Source organism: Balaenoptera ricei, chromosome 2 (genome assembly GCF_028023285.1).
Source record: "Balaenoptera ricei isolate mBalRic1 chromosome 2, mBalRic1.hap2, whole genome shotgun sequence".
NCBI classification, from domain to species: Eukaryota; Metazoa; Chordata; class Mammalia; order Artiodactyla; family Balaenopteridae; genus Balaenoptera; species Balaenoptera ricei.
Genome location: NC_082640.1, coordinates 176,226,755 through 176,251,265, shown reverse-complemented (window position 1 = coordinate 176,251,265; position 24,511 = coordinate 176,226,755). Strand labels below are relative to the sequence as shown.

The window sequence follows — 24,511 nt, the reverse complement described above, 5'->3', positions numbered from 1 at the left end:
ATTTTTCTTCACAATAAGAATAAACTCATGCCAGTGTTTAGTAACCAATAATATCAATTCATTCAAATTTAATGACAGTTTTATTAAACTAAGGATCTCATATCACAGAGCATTCACAGTGCAGGAGGTCACAGTTATTGAAAAAATAAATAGCAGGATAAAGATATTTACTATGTACAACTTTTCAACTGACTGCTCCTGCTTCGCCCGTTAGAGAAGATGAACAAAGATGGCAGCGTTCAGCCTAGCATGCCGGAATTGTCTCATGGGGACTCAAGTGATGTGTCACAGCCTCAGAAGTTTTTGGTTTTGGTTGTTTCTAAGGGGGTTCTTTCTGGGCACGAAAGCCCTCTGGTTCTATTTACCTGCTATTTGCTGGGTCCCAGGAAGATCCCATGGCCCTGTGGAAACAGTGCCCAGCCTGCCTCTTGGGCACCTGGGCTGTGCCAGGCCTCCCCTGCCCTTCCCTCGGCAGCTCCGGCGTCTGCACGTGGGCCTGGCCCCATCCGGCTGGCAGCGCTCTTTCCTCTCTAGGTAATCAAGGCTCCCTTTGTATTTAGACACCCAGCAACTGGCAACAGCTGGACAGGAGACATATACAGAGGGCACTCTACCAGGGAGCGTGTGCTCTGAATTAGACACCCGGTCTCCCAGGCCAGCAGACCCCTACGAGGCTCCCCCAGAGCTGGCCACAGAGGTTCAGCCACAGCTCTGGCCACTGGGCCCCCAAATAGCCTAGGTCCAGTCACGTGGAGGAAGTGCCAGAAAGTGTTCTAGAGCTCAGAAGGGCACCTCTGGAGGTGAGGCCAGAAAACACCCTCCAGAACATTTGATTTGGAAAAACAGAGCTGCCTGGCTCACATCCCAGCCATTTTCAGTGGGAGGAAAGGCCTCGCTCCTTGCGTTGAATGGGGACTTCGTGTCCATCCGGATACTCCCAAGTATCTGGGAACTTCCGGAGGTGGGAGCAGGGAGGGCCCCAACGTCTGAGATCCTCCTTTATGCACAAAGGCCGATCAGACCAAACCATGCGACTAGAAACCAAAAGCTGTACAGACTTTTTCTCGATAGTTAAAAAAACATGTTTTCCAGTGGTGGGGTGGCGAGGGTACATACTTTCTCCAGGATTAAGGGCTTTATTGGCTTCTACTGTGGATAAGTCCCAACCAATGTGCTGCATAAAAAGCAACTGTCTGAATTCCGGCAACTGGGGGAATAGGTGTGGATATGCCCATGTGTGTCATAGGGCTTTTAACCAAGAAGCAGCCCATCCCAGGCCCATAAATCTAACGATGGAAAAGCCACACAAGCAAGGGCTTGACTTTCACATGGGTACGGTGGGCATTTCTAACTGTCAGAGCCACCTCCCATGGCCCTGGTTCTGTATCAGGGTGTTCAGGAAGCAGATGTTTTCCCAGACTAGAAGAGGAAATGTTCTCAACCACTGCTACAAAGTGTGCGGAGGATACGCCACCTTGATGACCAGACACTGGCACCGTAAGAGGTGATGGAAAGCCTTAGAAGCACGCAGGTAAAAGATGACACCAAACATGCCCCTGGTCCCCAGCAATGTGTGAGGATTTAGCAGAGACCAAGGGAACCGGGGAGCCATTTGTCATTGAAAAGTTAGAAGTTTTAAAAATCCCCATAAAATAATCAAAGCTCTAATACAACCCAGCTGGCTTCCCTGTTGTGATGGAAAAAATAGCTCCTCCTGGGTGGCAGGATGGGAGAAAAGCACTTCTTCTCCCGATTTCATGCAGGTACCATTTCCTTGAGATTGGGTAGCATGTGACTTTGGATACTGACCTCATTGGCTAAGAGGTTTGAAGTTAAGCACATACTAAGCTAGTGTCCCAATTTAGTTTTCCCTATTAAGAAGCAAATGCAACAGCCTTTTAAAAATCTGTACCATTGCAGGACTTCCCTGGTGGCGCAGTGGTTAAGAATCTGCCAATGCAGGGGGTACGGGTTCGATCCCTGGTCCAGGAAGATCCCACATGCCGCGGAGCGACTAAGCCCACGAGCCACAACTACTGAGCCCATGAGCCACGACTACTGAAGCCCACGCGCCTGAGCCTGTGCTCTGCAACAAGAGAAGCCACCACAATGAGAAGCCTGCACACTGCAACGAAGACCCAACGCAGCCAAAAATACTGTTGTGGACTGTGCCCTTGGGGGAACAGGTCTCTGCAGCAAGGCAAAGGGGGCCCTACACGAGCCAGGTAACAAAATCTGCGTCCCACCTGTGTCTTGCCTTGTAGGATGGGCCTGGGCAAAGACCCTCTTGTTCTACCACCCACATGACAGACACAGTGGGGGAGACTGACCCAGTGCTGGAGGGGCCCCTTCTGTAAGCTTCCAGAAGGCCCTGCGAGCATCTTCGCACGTGAGGGGCTCATGTGACCAGCTGAAGAGAGTAAGGGCTCACAGCTGGTGGGGTGCCCAGACGCTCTGGGTGAATCCACATAGAAAGGGCAGGGGCCAGGGGCAGCACATAGGGTCCCGGGATGGATGGGGGATGATGGACTTCCTGCCACCCAAGAGCTGCCCAGAGAGTGTTTTCAAAAATTTCTGGAAGTTTCTATGAGCACCACGTGGTGACGAAGCTGCTGAGCTGTGGCCCATCTCAGGGTCCCTGGGCGCATCTGCTAACTGCCCCAAGGGGAGGAAGACTCCCACAGAAATGATGTTCAGAGGGCATTAGAGGGACCTGGGAATATTTAAATCACAGGGCTCGGGAACAATCTCCTGAAGATTTTCACCCTAACAGGCAAGTTCTTTGTTTATTCAAGCAACAAGCATTTGCCGAGAGCCTGTCACATACCTGTACAACCATCTTTTCCCACCAGGGGAGGAACAGGGCTTACCAGAGAAGGAAAGGGCGGCGTGTGAGAGAGGCCAACCCCAGCCCTAAGGGCCCACTCAGCATCAGGGCAGACGGGAGGGCCACGAGCTCACAGGGCAGCGCCAGCCCGAGCTGGAGGCTCTCTGCTTCTCTCCTGCCCTGCTCCAGACCTTGACCCCGCTGGCCCATTTCACAGCTGGGGAAGGAGGCAAGGAAGTGACCCTCTCCTAGTCCATCTCGATTCTGTCCACACCCACCTTAAGGAGAGGGAGGGGCCCTAGGGCTCAGGGTGGGGAAACGCCCGGAGGAAAGAAGGGTGTCAGCCAAAGAGGCTGCCCATACCCTTCCTGGATTCCCAGCCTGTTTGTGGAGTCCGGTGTTCTCTGAGGGCTGGGCTCCTGCTGATTCTAAGAGGCTTGCAAATCCTTGTCAAAAGAGAAGAGGGGGCAGTTTCTTCCCTTGGGACCTAGACCCTGGGCAGCCCAGAAGGGGTCTTTGGTCGGGGTCTGCAGGGCTGCCCTAGAGTGGTGGGCGCGCCCATCTGGTTTCAGCTGGCTCCCCGAGGGTTATGCCTTTTCAGCTGCTTGGGTCTGTAAAGGCAGAAGATTGACGGGGAGAAGCAAGAAACAGCCCTAATAGGCGGCGCGAGGGCTTGGGGAGCAGGTAATGAACAGGTGAAAACTCACAAGGTCGGTGCACACGGAAGACAAACACAGAGGCCAGCAGCTGTGGGTTACAGGGAGGATGGGGGTGGGATGCCCCCGACCTGCCCTTAACAGCAGTCTCTCACTGCAGCTGACCCAGAACCTTCCTCTAGGGCTAGGTTCTCAAGACACGGCACACCTTCCCCCCCGACTATGCTTGGGCTGGCGAAGGTAAATTCCAAACCAGAAATGGACAGGAGCCACTTGGCTCTGCTTTTATAGACGTTTTCTGAGTGCAGTGGTTCATTTTCTGCCCCCAATTCGAAGAGCTAAGTTTATTTTTCAAATTACCTATTTTTGTAGCAGAGTAACTTTACCTTCTGCTAACTAGCTTCGGGAATAAAATAAAGGAAGTAATCCAGTGCAGTGATGAAAGCAGTATTTTAAAATGAAGGCCTAATTAATCAAGCAATTCTTTAAACTTGAGATGGAAAAATATCTAGTTAAAAAAGAGAATTCTGCACCTACAGTGTATATACAGTTTCCTAGATACAATAAATGCATAGATGCTTTAAGGAAGTTACATTGGCACATTAAAGTCATAAGAGAATTAGCCAGGAGAACAGCTCTACATGCTAGAAACATTATTTTTTGTCTCAAACTGCAACTGCAGCATATTTATAATCTCAAATGGGTTCTGCTGAGGAAGAGGTGGGTGATTAGGATGTGTTCTCTGAAAGCTACACAAGGATTCAAAGAACTGAACACCAGCAGGGATGTCATCAGGGACCATGTGGCCTGTGCCTTGTGGTGGCTAAAAATATTTTTTGGCCTTTATTGGAAAATAATAGGGACACAGGCTGGAGATAAATATTAGGATGTGAGCTGGAGCACCCAGATGTCAATTAGAAACTTGATGAAGTTTTGACTCAAACAGTAAGGACCAACCAACCCCAAGGACAAGGACATAGCCACACTCGCCCCACCAAGGATGGCCACACACTGGACTGGCTCAGCCGAGTGGCGATCTGGAGCTTGGTCCCTGTTCTGCTACTTACTAGCCATTGACCTAGAGTCACCTGAGCTCTCCAAGACTAAATTTCCTGTTAAACGGGGACAGTAATCCCTACTTATGTCACAGGGCAGTTTTGAGCCTCCAAACAGAGACGGATGCAGTTTGAAACCTGGATGACTCTGTTAGATGGAGAAGACCAGGCTGCTATTTTACGAGGGCACAGAGCGGTCCTGAGGGCTCTGAAACCCTCTGCATCGAGACGTTTATACTGATGAACCAACGGGCTCCCTGGCCTCCCACTAAGCTAATTTCTTAGGAAACTCGCCCTTCTCCTCAACCAGAAGACCGCTGAGTATCTAAGTAGAGAAACGAAAAGAGAAGTCTTAACTTGGTGTAGTTACTAACACGGATGAGGATCCAGAAGAGAAGCCTGGAGATGGAGTTGTCATGTCTTAGGCCCGCGCTAAGGGAATTTTAGGGAGACAAGCTTGAACACGTCCTCCTTCTGAAATTCAGGAGGCCCCAAAAAGCACAGCCACAAATTCCACTGCGGGTCACAACCTTTGTGTCTGAGGAAAGAATAAGCTATTGGATTTACACTCATCACCCATGACCGATTACTGGTGAATCACTAAAAGCCTCTTTTCCTCACACCATCGTGGGGCGTTCCCATACAGTCCTCTGTGCAAAATAGCCCAATATTAAAAGTGCATCAAATCTGATAGACTTTTGCAATAGCAACATTAAAAAAATAAAAAAAGAACACCTCTATATAAAATGAATTGTGCTTTCTTTTTAGAAACCAGGAATGGTTTGTGTTCGTAGATCTTTTTAATATATATTTGAGAGCTATGAAGCAGTCGAAATTGTTTACTATGTTTCTATCTATTTTTGAATCAACCTCCCATCTTTGGCCTTTCCTGTGGAGCAAACTATAAGGTTCAACAACCTTAGCTCTAAAAAATTCCAAGTTACGGTTTTCATACTCGCCTCCAGCTCAGCAGAGAGCAACTGGTGGTTTTTCAGGAAATCTCTCTTCTTGTCAGTAACCATTACTTCTGGCACACGCATTCCAGTTCAGCAGGCTATGAAATTTGTTGGGCATATAAACAATTGGGCCTTTGAACGGGGTGGTTTTGAGAGCAGAGCATTAACAAAGAAATGACAAACCCAAACTGACAGCGCGCGTCCCATGCCACAGGAGGTCTGGAATGAATGGCTGTAAACTACCATCTCCACCGTGTCTCTGAGTTAGCACCCGTTTAGATGTTAGTCTTCCGCTCTTTTCTATGTTCCAAACCAAACATCTTAGCGTCAGTGCAACACGATATACATAGGATTTGTTTTCCATAAGCGTTACCTTTTTGGTCCCCATCAAGGTTCTTTGTATGGAATGATATTTTTCAAGTATGAAGATGTATAGCTAACATTTTATTTTTAATGTTTCATTGCTCATTCTCTGAATGCATCAATGCAAGTGATAAGAATATTCACTCGTTTTCTCTCTTCTGCTGTGAACAACTGTTTCCATCCTTCCAATTTTTTCAGGAAAAGGGTTGGGGTGTTTGCCGTCACAGCCCCAAACTCCCAACAAGCGGAGCCTTGCTCCCTCCAAACCGTAAGTGCCTCCAGCAGGATTCAGAGGCTCTTAGTAGCACACGCTGCCCAAGGAACCCACACTCTCTGGCCCAGAGGGGACCCTTGAGAACAACACTCCTAGTCTGCGTTGCCACAGGAGACCCTGTGTTCACCGCCCGCCTCATTTCCAAGGCCGCAGTGCGACAGAAGGACAACCAGCACACAGAAGTCCTTGTGATCCAAGCGTCCAAAAGAGGAGACACATGCCATGTCCCTGTGGCTGGTGGCTCAGAGGGCTGCGAAGCTGCTCGAACAGCGGCCCCTGAATCTTGCCTCTTGTGGGGCAGAACCCCGAGGAGGAGAAGGACACCCAGCAGCCTGGCCCGTGACCACACAAAGACCACGACGGCTCTTCCTTCCCGAGGATGAAAGAACGGCCGGTGGCGGCCGGTGCAGGAGCGACTCGTGGTGGGGGAGGGGAGGAGAAGGAGGACGCCAGCGCCGGAGTGTCCAGAAGAGCTCCCGGGTTGGGGGGCGGCGGCTCCGCTTTAATCGTCTTCTCGGCACATCGGCAAGTTGACAAAGGTAAAGACGTTAAACTCTATCATTATGGAGAAGCACAAGAAGATGGCGTAGAGAACCAGCACGTAGACCCCCAGCTTCCGGTCCAGCCTCCATTTGTTCAGATGGATGCCGAGGACCTGGAAGGAGAGCGTGTGAGTGTTGGGCTTGGGGGCAGAGAAATGCTACAAAAGGTACTTTTATGGGAAAGCTACACACGAGCGATGAACCCCAGAACTTTCTGCAAAAGGTGGGCAAAGGCGGAGGGGCGCTGCCGGTAGATCCTTGGTTTGATCAGAATGAGCCCTGCAGGCTTTACGCTTGTCTAATGAAAGGGTGCAGACTCCAGGCACACTCAGCAGCTGGCCTCAGGGCACCGGCTCTGCCGGGGCACGTACACCACTTCCTGGGGATGCACACGCCCTCCCGGGCCCTCTTTAGTGACAACCAGGGACTTTCACTGGGTCCTCCCTTTGCTTCAGAACTTGGCATCCTCAGCCTTCTTTAGCAAAACTTCCAAGGCTCCCGCTGGCCCACGTCTGGCAAACTTCTGCTTGGACCACCTCTTTCTATTTGTGTGTGTGTGTGTGTGTGTGTGTGTGTGTGTGTGTGTGTGTGTTTGGGAGATTGGGTTGGAGCACATCCTCTTTCTATGTTCTTTCCAGACTTGCCCACCTGTCCTTTTACAACCTTCTTTCTTATCCCTGAATTGAGGCCTCCTAAGGGTTGGATCAGAGTTACCTCATCAGAGCAATGCCATGGGTCCTTAGAGACAGACCAGTGTGGGTTCAAATCCCAGCTTTGTCATTTCCTATCCCTGTGACCTTGGGAAAGTTACTTAACCCTTGAGCCTTGATTACTCCTGCAAAGTAGAATATCATCAGGTGCTTGTAAGGATGGAATAAAGTAAGCAGAGGTAGAGTTATCACAGTTTGGGGCATGTGGAGTGAGGAGACCTCAGTATCACGGTGTGCCAGCCCCAAGACCTGACTATCAGGCCCCCATGTCAGCTCAGATGCGCTGGGGGAGGACTTGTCTCCTACTGGCACCAGTGAGAGGAGAGAGACCGGGCAGCAAGAAGAGAGGTAACGTGACTCACTTCCTCTAGGGACTTCTTAGTGGCTCAGGGAAAAGTGCAGTGTTTGGTGCCAACATTCTTGGCAGAAACTGTTTCTGGGGGTATCTGTGAATTTATATGCTTTTACTGCTTTACCCCTCACTGCCAAGGGGAAGGGGCAGGGGATTCAGAGACTGTGCACAGTCAGAGGAAATGATGTATGTGTGAGGCTTCTATTTTGGAATTGTAAAAACTCACGGTGAGAGCAACGGAGCCCAGAAGCAACACCACGGAGTAGACCAGACCCCGGCTGTTGATCTTCACCTGGAAAAACAAACACACATACCCTGAACCTCTGGGCTGTTCAGGCCCCCATCCGTTCTGGGAGCCCAGTGTGCTCGGGCTTATTCCCTCCCTTATCTGGAAGCCACAGGTGGGTGTTCACGGTGAGCACGTGGCCATGGATTGAGGTCTCTGCTCATCTAAGGATATGAACTAGGAGGGGACAGGCGTGCCAGTGGGCAGAGACACGGGGCCAAAGCACCCGTGAGTGCAGGGCAAACACGGGCTGCCTCCTGCAGGCACTGGCCAGGCTGCTCGGGACGCCTTTGCACAAAGTGGCTGCCAGCGCGCCAAGGAGAAGGGGGCGGTGCATCCCCTGCAGCCCTTGGCTGGCACAGGGCCAACACCACTATCACTGCCTGTAAAGCGCATGTGCCTGGCGTCATCTCACTAAGGAAGCGAGACGAACTTACCGTGGATCCATAATTAATAACCATGGTCTGCAGCCCCCATGGTACGCCGAGTCCCACGAGGATGTCAAACACGTTGCTTCCTATGGTGTTAGAGACCGCCATGTCACCAAGGCCTGCAGGGAACAATCGACATGTCATTCATTAAGAGCAGGTCGCTGGAAACCCCTGTTCCTTCCCATAACTGTTCCATCAGTGTTATTCCTTAGAAAGGAATTCCTTCCTCATGGACCCCACATTTCTAAAACCTTTTAATGAGGACTAAGATCCACTCCCTTCATGAAGTCTTACATGTGAGGCCTGTAGTGGGTTGAATTGTGACCCCCCAAGATTCATATGTTGGGGTCCTAACCCCCAATACGTCAGAATGTGACCTTATCCGGAGACAGGGTCTTTCCGGGGTAATCAAATTAAAATGAGGTCCTTAGGGTGGATCCTAATCCAATATGACTGGTGTTTTCATTAAAAGGGGATGTTAGGGCACAGGCATGCACACAGGGAGCGCTCCATCTGAACATGAAGACAGCCGTCTGCGAGCCAAGGAGAGAGGCCTGGAACAGACAGAAAGCACCAACTCTTCTGACACCTTGATCTCGGACTTCTAACCTCCAAGACTGTGGGACAGTCAGTTTCTGTTTTCCCGTCTCCCAGTTTGTGGGAGTTACGGCCGACTTAGGAAACTAATCCAGAGCCCTTCATTATTCCTCCTGCCAGGGGTGTCAGCCGGTGTTTTGGGAGGCCCCACTATGCGCTTCTTATTTAAGCCTCCCAGGTGCTCTGGGAGGGAAGGGGCCTCATCCTCAATGTATACTTGTGACCCAGGTGATGGCACCACGACCTTGACCCAGATGACAGGGCATCAGGTTTTATGCCTGGGTGGTCTCCCAAGAGTGAACTCTTTCCTCCCAACCAGACTAGAAGCATCTTAGAGGTGAGGGACCGTGTCACCACCTTCCCTCTCCCGCCCCACTGTCCAGTCTCATGCCAGCCACACAGTCTTAGGAACTTAATGACTTGAGAGGTATCAAAAGTTAGTAAACAAACTTTTACAAATAAGACTCACGCGGGCTGAAACCTGTCTTCACCTGGCCCCTTAGCCCTTAATCGACACGGCTGTCATAATCTGGCCACAAACAAACGTCCGTGGAATGAACAAGCCTGAAACACACATGCCTGTGCCCATAAAATTGCCTTGGTCGCTGAGAAGCTCGCAGAGGCTCAGAAGAGCATCCGGACGACTGCCTCACCTCCATCTGACCTCCTGCCCCCCTAGTATAGCCAGCCCACCTCCTCCCGCCCTGTTGCTGTCAGCCGCTGACCTCCAGGACACAATGCCTCCCTCAAGGGCCTCACAGCTACCTCCCTGCCTGCCTGGGCACTGATCTGAGTGCCTTCAAAATCTCGGCAGCTGAGGCCTATTGAGGGGTGGTACCGCTGGGAAACCCGCCTTCCAGTCTCCCAGGATTTTGTGAAACAGGAACGAGCAGCAACTGTTTTGGACCAGCTAGTTGCCCCTGGTGAGGAGGCAGGCACTAGCCGGATGGGTCAGGAGGCACAGAGATGCCCAGGTTTGGGAGAAGAGGGAGGAGAGCTTCTCAGGTTTGACTGCCTGCTCTGCGCAGGCTCTGCCCTCTGAGGAATCTTACGGCAGCACTTCTCAAACTTCAAGAGCACACGACTCACTGGGGGTCCTAAAAAGCAGACTCTGGGGGCCTCCCTGGTGGCGCAGTGGTTAAGAATCCGCCTGCCGATGCAGGGGACACGGGTTCGAGCCCTGGTCCGGGAAGATCCCACGTGCCGTGAGCAACTAAGCCCGTGCGCCACAACTACTGAGCCTGCGCTCTAGAGCCCGCGAGCCACAGCTACTGAAGCCCGCGCGCCTAGAGCCTGTGCTCTGCAACAAGAGAAGCCATCGCAATGAGAAGCCCGTGCACAGCAACGAGGACCCAACGCAGCCAAAATTTAAATAAATAAATAAATAAATTTAAATTAAAAAAAATAAAGTTATAAAAATTATTTAAAAAAAAAGCAGACTGACTCAGTGGGGCTGGGACGGGGCCTGAGAGTCTGCATTTCTCTCAAGCCGATGCTGCCAGCCTGGACCGCGCTCTGGGCTGAGAGCCTTCAGGGAGCCCAGGATGCAGAGCCTCTGTTAGAGCTCACCGCACGGCTCCTGCCTTGTGTGATGGACTCCGAACAGAGGTTTCTGTGTCCTCCGCCATAAAGAATCTGTCCAGGCTTTAACCTGGTCTGCTGGACCCCCTGCCAATCACACCAGCATCATACTCACAACAACTCTACGCTCCCACCCCCGCCTCACCCCTCCTGTTTCTGCATTCTGCATCTCACAGGAGCCACTCTGAGATGATGTCCCCACTTGTCCTTGTTCCTACAGAGCCCCTTTGACCTCATTGGGACCCTCCCCTCCAAGCCCTGAATCTTCTAGTATCATGACCCCCACCCCCTGACCCACTAGCTTGGACTCTAAGGCCAGCTGTTTAAATGGCACATTCTTTTGCCTCCTTGACCTTCCACTGTGCCCACCCAGCCAACCCCAGCTCTGGATGAACTTGTGATCTCTCATCTGTGTGCTGTTGGAGCTGGTATGACTTCAAATTCATGCCGGAATCCCACCCAAATTCACGCCACTGAGCATCAGCCAGGCCCTAGGCGCTCATCGGCTCTCCTTTTACTCACTGTACTGGGTTGAATAGTGCCCCGCCCTCATGCCCACCCGAAACCTGTGAATGTGACCTTATTTGCAAATAAAGTCTTTGCAGATGTGATCCAATTAAAATGAGGTCATAATGAATTACGGTGGGACCTAAACCAATGACTGGTGTCCTTATAAGAAGCAGGAAGTTTGGACAAACACACACAGAGGGAATTATACCACACGAAGACACAGGCAGAGACTGGACGGATGCAGCCACAAGCCAAGGATTCCTGGCAACCACCTGAAGCTGGGAGAGAACAAGGAAGGATCCTCCCTAGAAACTTCAGAGAGAGTACGGTCCTGCCGACATCTTGATTTTGGACTTCTAGCCTCCAGAACTGTGAGAGAATCCATTTCTGTTGTTTTAAGCCACCCAGTTGGGGTACTTTTGTTACAACAGCCCTGGGAAATGAATACACTCACCTCAAAGGTCACTCAATTCAATTCCAAACCCTTCAGCTGCTGTCCCCAGCTGTCCCCAGCTGTCCCCATCCTCCATAAGGCTCCGGCCTACTGCCAAACATACTCCCACCCTTCCTTCCCCTCAATTCGTGTTTTCTCAGGACTGATTGACCAACTAATCAACCCTTTCTTTTATCTTGAAGAAATAAAACTTTTTCGTTCTTTCCAAACCAACTTTCTCTCTGGACACTGCTCTCCTCTCCTGTCTCCTCTGAGATTCCACTCCATTATTTGCCCATCCTGCCCCCCATACTTTCAAATTTCCATCTACAGAGGAAGATCTGTGGAGGTCCGGGCTTGGATGCTATCTCACTGGTAGAAAGGGAGCGGTAAAGGAAGGGTGGCTCTTTACAGCTCTTTTGTTCTGCCATCAAAGAGCACACTGGTATTCCTCACCTTGCTTACCCCAAGGCACTTAGCTCCAAAGAAAAACCGCCAAGCAAACCATAACATTACATAAGGTCTAGAATTCTGAAGGAGAATTGGAAAATAGTTGGAGATACAGGATATCCTCGCTTGGCTTTCCCGGGATCAGAACATTTCTCATTCCTATTGCATTTGCTATAAAAAGTCTGGGCTCCAGCTCTGCTCAATCTCACATTGGTGGTGCCGGAACAAGTTCATCGTCTTTTTTTTTTCCTTTGGCCATGCGGCGCAGACTGTGGGATCTCAGTTCCATCAGTGAAAGCCTGGAACCCTAACCATTAGGCCACCAGGGAACTCCCAGAAGAAGTCCCTTTTTATACAACTCCACACAAATGCTTCTAGAGGTCTGGAGGAGTTGATCTTGGTAGTATTCTCTCCATGGATGGAATCTAATACATGATGCTTTCCAGTCATCAGTTTCCTTCATAGCAGGACGTAACGACTGCCAGTCACGGGGGGCCACGAACTGTAACTGGGGCTGGGGGTAGGGGCCCGCGTGGTGACGCTGACTGCTGTCAGGGCTGAGGCGTGATCCATACCTTGTCTCGTCACAATTAAGCTGGCCATGCAGTCTGGAACGCTTGTGCCTGCTGCAAGGAAAGTAATGCCCATGATGACATCAGGGATTCCAAGGGTGTATCCAATAATAGTCACCTGCGGAAGAGTCGGGGGAGATATCAACCCACAGAGGAGCGCCCCTGGAAAATGTGCTGATATCTGAGTGTTTTTAACTTATACACAGTACTGCTGTATCCAACAGAAAAATCTGGAATACGGTTCTATTTTAAAACCATCTTTGGCGCGTTCTTTTTTCCAGATTACGTAATACGTGTTTACTGTTTTCAAAAGTTTAGAAAATAAAGTAAAATGAAAGTAAAAACCACCTACCATTTCTCAAGACCCTCAGACAACCACTATTAACACTTTGCATCAGCCCATGATTCTCAAATTTGAACATGTAGGAAATTCTCTGGTGAGCTTGTTAAAATAAGATTTCCAGGTCCCACTCCAAGAGTTTCTGATTCAGGAGGTCTGGGGTGAAGCCCAGGAATCTGCATTCCTAACAAGTTCCCAGGTGGTTGAGATCCTGAGGCTGCTGGTCTGGGAATCACATTTGAAAACCCCTGCTTTAGCATATACCTTGACCTTCTTTTTGGTGTGTGTATTAGACAAAAAATAAAATCAGATTATAGCACCAACCTATATTTTGCAGCTATTTATTACACGTAATAATACATTGTGAATATCTTTCCAACTCAAATACTCATCTAGAACATTATTTTAAACTGATGCATGGATTCCATTGCATGGCTTTAAAGTTTTCACCGATCCGTCACTGGTGAATATGGAAGTGGTTTCGGTTTTTGGTCTTACAATATCACTGTATGGTAACAAGTAACATTTAATGAGCACCTACTGCGTACCAGGTCCTCTCCAGGTGTTTTACTTTCACAATCTCAGGTACTCTTTATTATTCACCACCCACTGGTGCGAGAGGCACTGTTATTATGCCCAGGGAAATGAGGATCAGAGAGGTTAAGCTGCAATGTGCGTGGGCATGAAGCCGGTGAAGGAGAGCAGGGATCCCAGGCCAAGTCTTTCCAACTCTGAAGGCTGCGCTCCAACCTCGCCGTCATGCTGTCTTGTGTGAACTTCTCTGGGATCTCATCTTACTATAGCCTTAGGATAAGTTCCAAGAAATAGAACTGTAGGATCAAAGGATTCGCAGGCTTTTAAGGATCTTGAGGCATGGTCACATAGTCCTCTAATAAATGCCTGACACTTGGGAGGTGGCTGGGCCCTGAGCAGCAGCCAGATGGAAAGCCCTAGAAAGTACCTGGACAACCCCATTCAAAACGCCCATTAGTCCTGGCTCACCTCCCCATCTAGAAAACGGGAACAGTGGCATTTCTTAGGGTTGTTCATATCTTGGCTGATGGCTCCAATCCCAGCAAATGGTTGGGTGACTTAGGATAAGCTGGCTTGCTTCTCTGAGCCTCAGCTCCCTCATCTGTAAAATGGACTTTTAAATGAGGATTAAGTGAGAAAACATGAGGTGACAGTGCCTGGTCTGTGCAAGACATTCATAGATGTATGTTTCCTTTCTCTTTCAGTCACTCGTCTTGCAATCTATGGGGGCAGAGAAAATTAGGGTGATTAGACCCAGACGAGGTGTGCTTTCTAAGGGCAAAGCTCAGCCCTGGAATGTAGTCAGAGCTCATGGACTGAAATGCTATCCCTCCTCGGACAGAGCTTTGCAGGTGGGTTTGAAGATGCTCTACCCTCAAAACATAGCGCCCAGCTCAGCATCACCAGGCGCGGAGCAGAGCACACACCGACTGGCCTGCCCGGGGCTGTGAGAGAAGAGCGACACTGAGGACACCAAAACCACACAGCTGATCGATCCATCAATGCTCAACCCATGCTGGCAGTGAAGGAGGTCTCCACAAGCCCGGCCGGGCTGTGGTTGACATGTTTTTAATGGGTGATGCCAGATGTCATACGTATAGGAGACTGGGTTATTCTGGCAATACTGGGGATGTTTCCATTTTTTTTTTTCCCTTAAATTATTGAACTCCATGGCTAAGAAGCCGGAGGCTGGAAGGACAGAAGGAAGGTTTTGTGTGTGTGCACACACTCTGCACGTGTTCAGGACCAGAGATGCTACGTGAGCGTGGCTTTGTCTTGGACTCCAGCCCTGGGCTCTCTGAGCCCTCCTGATGCTTGGGCTTCAGAAAGGGAGGCAGAGGCGAGTCCAGAGCTGGGCTGACCATCTGCCTGACCTTGTGGAAGTCACGCCTCCTCTTTGGTTTTCACCTCCCCAGTTGGGCAAAGGTGCTGGACAGGATGACCCGCTTTGGAGGTCTCTCCCTTTTGACACTGACACTCAGGAATCGTTTTCCGCAAAGCGCTGGGGGTGAGAGATGTGAAGGGTGGCTGGGGTAAGGCGTGGGCAGGTGAGACGTCACTGCTCCCTGGCGCCCCCATCAGGACATGAGGAAAGTAAGAGCATGGCCCCCAGGCAGGCACATCTTTCTTCAGTAGAAATCAGGCTAATGTGGCACTGTTGTCTTTACCATTTTCTACTGTGGAGGCCATTCAATCACCTCAAACTGAGGCCAGCTGAAGTTCAAAACCACAGGCAAGAGCGCCCCAGCAAGGTGGTTCCTGTATCTCCCGCCAAGCCACTGCCAAGAGTCTGCTTTAAGAAGTGAGAGTGGGGTTTGTAAGTCAAGGTCACGGGGTTGGGAGTGTTATTAAATGCCCTACCTCACTGCTAATGAGTAGAACTGATTTCACAATACTGTTGTTTTCATTAATTAGAGAAGAAACAAATTTCAAACATTAATTTAATCTTCCCTAATTCTCACACCCACTCCAATGTCATGAAATACTTTTTTCACTAGCAACGTCGTTTGGGGAATGCACTTTAGTAAGAGAAATCGCTGGGCCCTTTTATCAAATGTAAAGAGGGGCTGGCCTTTAACCCTATTCAGAAAAATTTAAGTTTGCAAATTCAGTTCATTTTGAGGCCAGTTTTCATTATATCTGATTGCCATCCTTTTCTGGGGGGTTTGGATAGTAGCTATTTCCAACTCTTCTTCCTAAACACACACACGCATGCACACGCACACACGTGCACACGCACATACACACATGCGCACACGCATGCACACACACCAGCATCTAAGGGGATTTAAACCTCTATCTGAACAAGTGTGGAAACAGTGTTGGCTGCACCTCATGGTGAATATGGCTGATATTTACAGTTAGGATCAATTTGCTAGGCTGCAAGCTCAGACCTGATGCCTGAACAGAAACCTTTCATTCTCCCAATAACCAGTCCCTTTCGTAGAGGGGGCGACCATGGCTCATGGAAGCTGAGTCACCTACCCAGGTTTCACGGCTCACAGAGGGAGAACCAGGATTCACATCCATTCCCATGTGACCCCACAGCTCTTCTTTCCCCACCAAACTGTTTCTCTGGGGTTAAGGGAAAGGGGGCCCCTGTGTCTCTGAAACCAAGACAACCTTGCCCTGTATGTTAGGTGTGAGGAGATGTCAGGTGTTAGGATGAGAGTGAAATGGTTACATGCATACCACTGAGGTGTGAATGGCTGACAGGTGAGCTTCCCAATAGAAATGCAGAGGTCCGGTACCTATTTCCCTCCTTGTTCCCGGGCTCCCCCGGTGAGGGGAGGGGAGGGGAAGAGGAGGGAACCCCACAGGGTGATGCAGAGCGAGGCTGAAGGGGCTCCTGCTTGGTCCTGCCCAGCCAGTGAAAGGTTTTTACAGGGAGCTGTCACGTGTGGCCAGAGGAGCTACGCCAAAGCCTCTCTGCCTGAAAATCTTTAGTCCAAGCGGCACCTTAAGATTCCAGTAACAAACTGAGAGGCCGTTCAGGAGACTGGTTGAGATCCTGGACTCTGGAGACCAATACCTCGGTTCTAACCCCCCAACTCTAGAACTTACTAGCTGTGTAACTAATTGTGCAATAGTTGCTAATTGTGTAACTAATTGGGCAAATGACTGAGTCTCTAGGCCTGAGTTTGCTCATCTGTAAAACTGGCATAATAAAACGGCTTACCCCATCGGGTTGTTATGAGGACTAGAAGAGTTTACCTAAAGTTTATATCTCTGCCTGGACATAGAAAGGGGAGAGGAGCATCCCTTGGCAGGGGGCATGGAAAGGGTTGCCTTGTGTTTGTCTCCATTGACTCCAGTCTCCATCACATTCCCCTAGGGATACGGAAAAGGAAGGGAGGCTAGTGATTAGCCCTCCAGAGCTTTTTACAGAGACTCCCCACCACCCCCATATTCCTCTTCCCATCACACCAGGGCGGCGTGTCCCAGGCTGTTCGTGTGAAGGTTCGTCTGCCTCCTATGGCCACCACGGACCATGCTGTGTCCACCTGGGCATCCCTGATGCCCAGCACAGCACCACGCACTTCTGCTGAAACCCCTTCCTACTGAGAAATAAGCCAAGGTCTGTTAAGGTAGGTGACTTGCCGCAGGTGGCGTAGCAGTGTCTGAGCGTGCTCTTGAGACCAGCTCTCGCACCGCTGGCAGGTGCCAGGCAGGAGCTGTCCATACGGTCCACCCCCACTCCTGCCACTCACCAGCCACACCATCAGGTAGGAGAAGACAGCGATCCACAGCGTGGCCATGACGAAGGTGAGCATGAAGAACCTCTCCCAGCGGGGCTTGCTGCAGTTGGGGATGGTGACGCACAGGAGGAAGATGAGTGGCCAGGTCAACACCCACTTGGCTTTGTCCCCTCTTGCCTCTGCAGAGGGATGGGGCGGAGCCAGAAGGGGGGAGAGAAACACACACCGGGTTACACACCTGCCAGTCTACCCGTCGGTTTATCTTTTCAAGCCAAACAAGAGAATGCTACGAATGTGACTCCTAGCAACGGACTTCACAGAATCACACACCTTCATACCGTCAACCTGGAAGCGATCTTAGCAAGACAGTTAAGTGTTTGTTGATTGAATAACCTCTGTCAGTCCAAATCCTTTATTTGATAGGATGAGGAAAGTGAGACCCAGAGCTGAAACAGATTTGCACAGGGCAGCTGGAATGGGGATGTGGAATACACGGATAGGCTTTGGAGTCAGACCTGGGCTGGAATTCAAATGACCTTGAGCAATCCCCTCAACTCCACTTCCTCCTCTCACAATAACAGCTGTAAGTAACAACAGCACTGATAGTTGATGCAGGGAATATTTGCTGTGTGTAGCAGGCATAGTGCTGAGCATTTTGCATCTTAGTAGCTTCTTCATCTGTTAAATGGGAACATTACCTCTTTCTTGGTTCTTGCAAAAATGACATGATACAATGTATATAAAACAGCCAGCTCAAAGAGCCTGGCACAGCAGGTGCTCTGGAACTCTCAGCTCCTTTGCTCCAAGGTCACATAGCCAGTGGCAGATGCAAGACTGAAATGTGGTGTCCTGCTGGCAGGCATGACCTCGCTGGCCCCTACCAAGGGAATCCGCAAACAGTTCAACAGAGGAGAAGTGGCCTCAAAAGGTACTGAGTGCAAGCACAGTGTCCTTAATAAGTCACTGGGTATTTTGAGCACATGCAAGCTCAAAATAGGCTTGTGGGTGATGCCAATGAAATGGTGGAGGAAGGACCTCTGAAAATTCTCTCCTCCATAAAAGCAATGAGAACACTAGCAAAAATGGTCAGAGTCAACTTGTTTTATTTTATTTATTTTAAAATTTATTTATTCTTGGCTGCGTTGAGTCTTTGTTGCTGCACGCTGGCTTCCTCTAGTTGCGGTGAGCGGGGGCTACTCTTTGTTGCGGTGCGCGGGCTTCTCATTGTGGCGGCTTCTCTTGTTGTAGAGCACGGGCTCTAGGCACGCGGGCTTCAGTGGTTGTGGCATGTGGGCTCAGTAGTTGTGGCTCGCGGGCTCTAGAGCACAAGCTCAGTAGTTGTGGCGCACGGGCTTCAGTAGTTGTGGCCCGCGGGCTTCAGTAGTTGTGGCTCACGGACTCTAGAGCACAGGCTCAGTAATTGCGGCACACGGGCTTAGTTGCTCCGCAGCATGTGGGATCTTCCTGGACCAGGGCTCGAACCCGTGTCCCCTGCATTGGCAGGCGGATTCTTAACCACTGCGCCACCAGGAAAGCCCCTCAACTTGTTTTAGAACTCTGGAAATTAACCAAAGCCTTGTAGCAATCCAGGGAGTGTTTATTTAAGAAAATTGGCTGGGTATCAGTAAGAACAGTGAACTTTATATAGAATTTTAACTTGCCCTGTTTTCACTCCCTTTCATCAGCTTTGGAGTAACCTTGAAAGACCAGTAGCCTGGCATCCACCAGAAAGGGTAGGACAGGATTAGAGCTCCTTCCAAGTCCATTCCCAGAGGATTGGCATTATCTGACCTGTCTGCTGGTTTCCTGGAAGACCCCACTTTCAAGGCTGTCTTTATTTTACCTGACTCAGAGCTCACCCAGTATGAACAGCCTTTTCCTTGAGGGCATTTGTTGAAAACAGGGGCACTTGTGGAAAATTGTGCAGCCTGAGGTGGTGGATAACAGTTGGACAAACAATAGGTTAATGGAAAAACCTAAAAGGAGAAGCTGGTAATGAGATATCCATAGAGGGCCTGGAAAAGCTCCCACATAGTTCTGGGAATCTGAAAGTCCATGAGCATGCGTAGGGCTGTTCTCAGGGTTATTTGCAGGCTCAGGAAAGACTTGACAATGTCCTAAGCTTTCACTTCTGCCTGAAACTGAGACTCTGAGAAAACAAGAAGTAAAGGCCAAGGTGGAGTTGTAAACTGCCTGCCTGGGTGTTAAAGGCGTGCCCCCAAACACACACAGAGCCCATCAGCAAAGACTGGGAGACTTGTTTCGACCCAGGCATCTAAAGAAATCTCCGTGCAATCATTAGATGACCTTAGGCTAACCTCACAGATATTTCAGTGGTCAGGCAACAAAGAATATAGATTTTACAGAATTAGAAAAGTCACCAAACAAACAACAACAATAAAGCAACAACAAATAGTCCTGGGAAGGGGAAGAATGTGATTTCTTCTTCTTCTTCTTATTCCACATTATATTATTTTATTTATTTATTTATTTTCAAGTTTTTCATTGGTATTTTTATTTAACAATTCATAAAGGGAGGAAAAGATTAATAAATATATTATTTTAAATGTCCAGTTTCAACAACAAAAATTATGAGACATGCACAGAAACAAGAAAGTATGGCTTATACATGGAAAAAAAGCAGTTAATAGAAACCATCTCTGAGGAATTCCAGATATTGGATTTACTGGACAAAGGCTTTAAATCAGCTATTTTTAAATATGCACAAAAAAGTTTTTAAAATGTCTCAAAAACAAAAGGGAAGTATGAGAATGATTTCTCATCAGAGAGTATCAATAAAGAAGTAAAACTTATAAAAAAGAGCTGACAGAAATTCTGGAATTGAGAAGTGCAATAACTAAAATGAAAATTTTACTAGAGGGGCTCAATAGCAAATCTGAAAAGGAAGAAGAAAAATATCAGTGACCTTGGAGATAGGTGAACTGAGATTATCTAGTGTCAGGAACAGAAAAAGAGTAAATAAAAATGAACTGTGCCTCAAAGACCTGTGGCACACCATCCAACATGCCAACATATGCATAATGGGAGTATCAGAAAGAGAGGAGAGAGAAAAAGGAGCAGGAAGAATACTTGAAGAACTCATGCTCAAAAACTTTCCAAATCTGATGAAAAACATTAATATATACATTCAAGAAGAATATACCTTCTTTTCAAGTTCACATGGAACATTCTGCAGGATAGACCATATGTTAGATCATAAAATAAGCACCAATAAATTTAAAAGGATTTCAATCATGCCAAGTATATTCTACAATCATTCCACATTGGAAAGAAATTAGAAAGCAGCAACAGAAGGAAAACTGGAAGATTTACAAATATGTAGATATTAAATAACACATTCCTAAACAACCAATGGGTCAAGGAAGAAATCACAAGGGAAATTAGAAAATACTTTGAGATGAATGAAAATGAAAACATAACATACCAAAACTTATGGAATGCAGTGAAAGCAGTGCTTAGAGAGAAATTTATAGCTGTAAATTCCTATGTTAAAAAGGAGGAAAGAACTTAAATCAATGACCTAACTTTCTACACTAAGAAACAAAAAGAGCCAATTAAGTTCAAAAAAAGTAGAAAGAAAATAATCAAGATTGAAGTAGAAGTAAGTGAAATAGAAAAACAAAACAGGGCTTCCCTGGTGGCGCAGTGGTTGAGAATCTGCCTGCCAATGCAGGGGACACGGGTTCAAGCCCTGGTCTGGGAAGATCCCACATGCCGCGAAGCAACTAGGCCCGTGAGCCACAATTACTGAGCCTGCGCGTCTGGAGCCTGTGCTCCGCAACAAGAGAGGCTGCCATAATGAGAGGTCCACGCAACGTGATGAAGAGTGGTCCCCACTTGCCGCAATTAGAGAAAGCCCTCGCACAGAAACGAAGACCCAACACAGCCATAAGTAAGTAAGTAAGTAAGTAAACAAATAAATAAATAAATAAATACCCCCCCCAAAAAAAAGTTAAAAAAAAAAAAAGAAAAACAAAACAAAACCCAGAATCAAGTAAACTAAAAGTTGGTTCTTAAAAAGATCAACAAAATTGACAAACCTTTAGCTAGACTGACCAAGAAAACAAGTGAGAAGACTCAGATTACTAAAATCAGGAATGAAAGAGGGACTCCACTAAGGACCTTACGGAAATAAAAAGAATTATTAAGGAATACTATGAACAACAGTGTGCCAACAAATTAGATAACCTAGGTGAAACAGAAAAAAATCCCACAAAGACAGAAACTACCAAAAGTGACTCAAAAAGAAATAAATAGAAAATCTGAATAGACGTATAACAAGAGACTGAAACAGTAATCAGAAAAGCTTCCTTTAAAGTAAAGCCAGGACCAGATGGTTTCATGGGTATTTCCACCGAACGTTTAAAGAAGAATTAGCATGAGTCCTTCATAAAACTCTTCCAAAAGATAAAGAAGGAGGGAATATTTCCCAATTTGCTCTATGAAGCCAGTAATACCCTGATACCAAACCCAGACATCAAGAGAAAACAACACTACAGACCAATATCCCTTATGAATACGAATGCAAAAATCCTTAACAAAATTCTGGCAAACTGAATCCAGCAACACATAAAAAGGAATATATACCACGACCAAGGGGGATTTATCCCAGGAATGTAAGGTTGGTTTGACATATGAAATTCAATCAATGCAATACACCACATTAATAGAATAAAGGACAAAATGGCACAATCATCTCAATTGAGGCAAAAAAGTCATTTGACAAAATCCAACACCCTTAACAAACTAGGAATAGAAAATTTCCTTAGCCTGATAAAGGGTATCTATAAAAACCCCACAGCTAACATCATACTTAATGGTGAAAGGCTGAAAGCCTTCAACAAGATGAGGATATCTGCTCTTATCATTTCTATTCAACATTGTTTTGGAGGTTTGAGCCAAGAACAGTAGACAAGGAAAATAAGTAAAAGTCATTCAGATTGTAAAGGAAGACATAAAACTATCCCTATTTGTAGACGGTATGATCTTGTATAGAGAACATTCTAAGGAATACACACACACACACACACAAACTGTTAGAACTAAGAAACAAATTCAGCCAAGCTACAAGATACAAGATCAATATGCAAAATTCAGCTGTATTTCTGTACACTAACAATGAACATCAAAAACATGAAATTAAGAAAACAATTTCCATTTACAATAGCATCAAAAAGAAAAAAAATACATAGAATACATAGGAATAAATACAACAGAAGATTAGTATGCTGAAAACTAACAAACATTGTTGAAGGAAATTAAAGAAGACTTAAATAAATGGAAAGACATCTTGTACATGGATTGAAAGACTTAATATTGTTAAGATGGAAATACTCCCCAAACTGATCTACAGATTCAATGCAATCCCTACTAAAATCCCAGCTGACTTTTTTGCAGAAACTGATGAGCTAATTCTAATATTCATATGGCAATGCAAGAGACCCAGAATAGCCAAACCAATCTTGAAAAAATAATGAAGTTGGAAAACTTACATGCTCTGAATTTAAAACTTACTTACAAAGCTACAGTAATCAAGAGCGTGTGCTACTGGCCTAAGGATATATAGAACAATGAAACAGAATTTACAGTCCAGAAATAAACCCATACATTTAAGGTGAATTGATATTTAACAACAGTGTCAAAACAATTCAATAGGGAAATAGTAATTTTTTTAGCAAATTGTGTTGGGACAACTGTATACAGATACGCAAAAGAATGAAATAGGACCCCTACCTCATACCATATACAAAAATTAACTCAAAATATCTAGTGTTCAGAATATATAAAGAACTCATAACTCAACAACAACAACAAAAAAATCCCAGTTTTAAAACTGGGCAAAGGGGGAATTCCCTGGTGGTCCAGTGGTCAGGACTCGGCGCTTTCACTGCCAGGGGCCCAGGTTCGATCCCTGGTTGGGGAATTAAGATCCCGCAAGCCTCATGGTGCAGCCAAAAAAAAATAAAAATAAAAAATGAAAAAAAAAAAATGGGCAAAGGATTTGAATAGACAGTTCTCCAAAGAAAATATACAAATGGCCAACGAGCATGTGAAAAGCTGCTCATTATCTTTAGTTATTAGGAAAATGCAAATCAAAACTACTTCAAGGGCTTCCCTGGTGGCGCAGTGGTTGAGAATCTGCCTGCCAATGCAGGGGACAAGGGTTCGAGCCCTGGTCTGGGAAGATCCCACATGCCGCGGAGCAACTAGGCCCGTGAGCCACAATTACTGAGCCTGCGCGTCTGGAGCCTGTGCTCCGCAACAACAGAGGCCGTGATAATGAGAGGCCCGCGCACCGCGATGAAGAGTGGCCCCCACTTGCCGCAACTAGAGAAAGTCCTCGCATAGAAACGAAGGCCCAACACAGCCATAAATAAATAAATAAATAAATAAACAAACCCAAATTAAAAAAAAAAAAAAATAAGAGTATCCCCTGCTTGCGGCAATTAGAGAAAGCCCGTGTGCAGCAACGAAGACCCAACACAGCCAAAAATAAATAAATTAAAAAACAAACAAAAAAAACCCTACTTCAGACCCACAATTATAACAGTAATAAAAAAGATAAATAATAACAAGTATTGGTGAATATGTGGGAGAATAGGCACCCTCATACCCTGTTGGTGGAAATGTAAAGTGGTCCAGCCTCTTGGAAAATAGTTTGGCAATTCCTCAATATGTCCCACAAAAACCTGTACTCAAATGTTCATAGCAGCATTATTCATAATAGCCCCAAAGTGGAAACAACCTAAATATCCATCAAGTTATAAATGGATAAACAAAACGTAGTATATAAATACAATGGAATTTTCACTCATAAAAAGGAATGAAGTATTGATACATGCTACATGGATGAACCAAGAAAACACTGTACAAAATGAAAGAAGCCAGACACAAAAGGTCACATATTATATGATTCCATTTATATGAAATGTCTAGACTAGGCAAATCCATAGAGACAGAAAGTAGACTGGTGGTTGCCAGGGGATGGGGGGAGGTGGCGAATGGGGAGAGGTGATTGCCCAGGGGTATGAAGTTTCTTTTCGGGGTAATGAAAAATTTCTGAAATTATATGGTGCTGATGTTGCACAACTTTGTGAACATACTAAAAAACACTGAATTGTATACTTTATAAGTATGAATTTTATGGTTTATAAATTATAGCTCAATAAAAAAAAAGAAATTGCAAAGTAGGCTGGCAGTAGCAGTTTTAGCTCTGTAAATCTGTGCTTGAATCTTTCTAAGTCACTAAAAACATATTTGTTAAGAAAAAAAAAAAACAACCCAGCCTGTTTATAATAATGAATCAGGAGAATATGGTTAGCT

General features: G+C 47.0%; 1 protein-coding gene across 2 annotated transcripts in view; it reads right to left on the bottom strand.

Annotated features, from left to right (window-relative positions):
• Positions 1-6,041: 6,041 nt before the first annotated feature.
• Positions 6,042-24,511, bottom strand: part of SLC24A4 (solute carrier family 24 member 4) — a 165,953-nt gene continuing 147,483 nt past the window's right edge. For both annotated transcript variants that reach the window (XM_059915819.1, XM_059915821.1), the window contains exons 13-17: positions 17,180-17,346; positions 12,599-12,713; positions 8,459-8,571; positions 7,962-8,027; positions 6,042-6,786 (exon numbers count right to left, since the gene is read on the bottom strand). In XM_059915819.1, the coding sequence (XP_059771802.1) occupies positions 6,634-6,786; positions 7,962-8,027; positions 8,459-8,571; positions 12,599-12,713; positions 17,180-17,346 (614 nt within the window). In that variant the 3' untranslated portion in view covers positions 6,042-6,633. The remainder of the gene's footprint in view (positions 6,787-7,961; positions 8,028-8,458; positions 8,572-12,598; positions 12,714-17,179; positions 17,347-24,511) is intronic.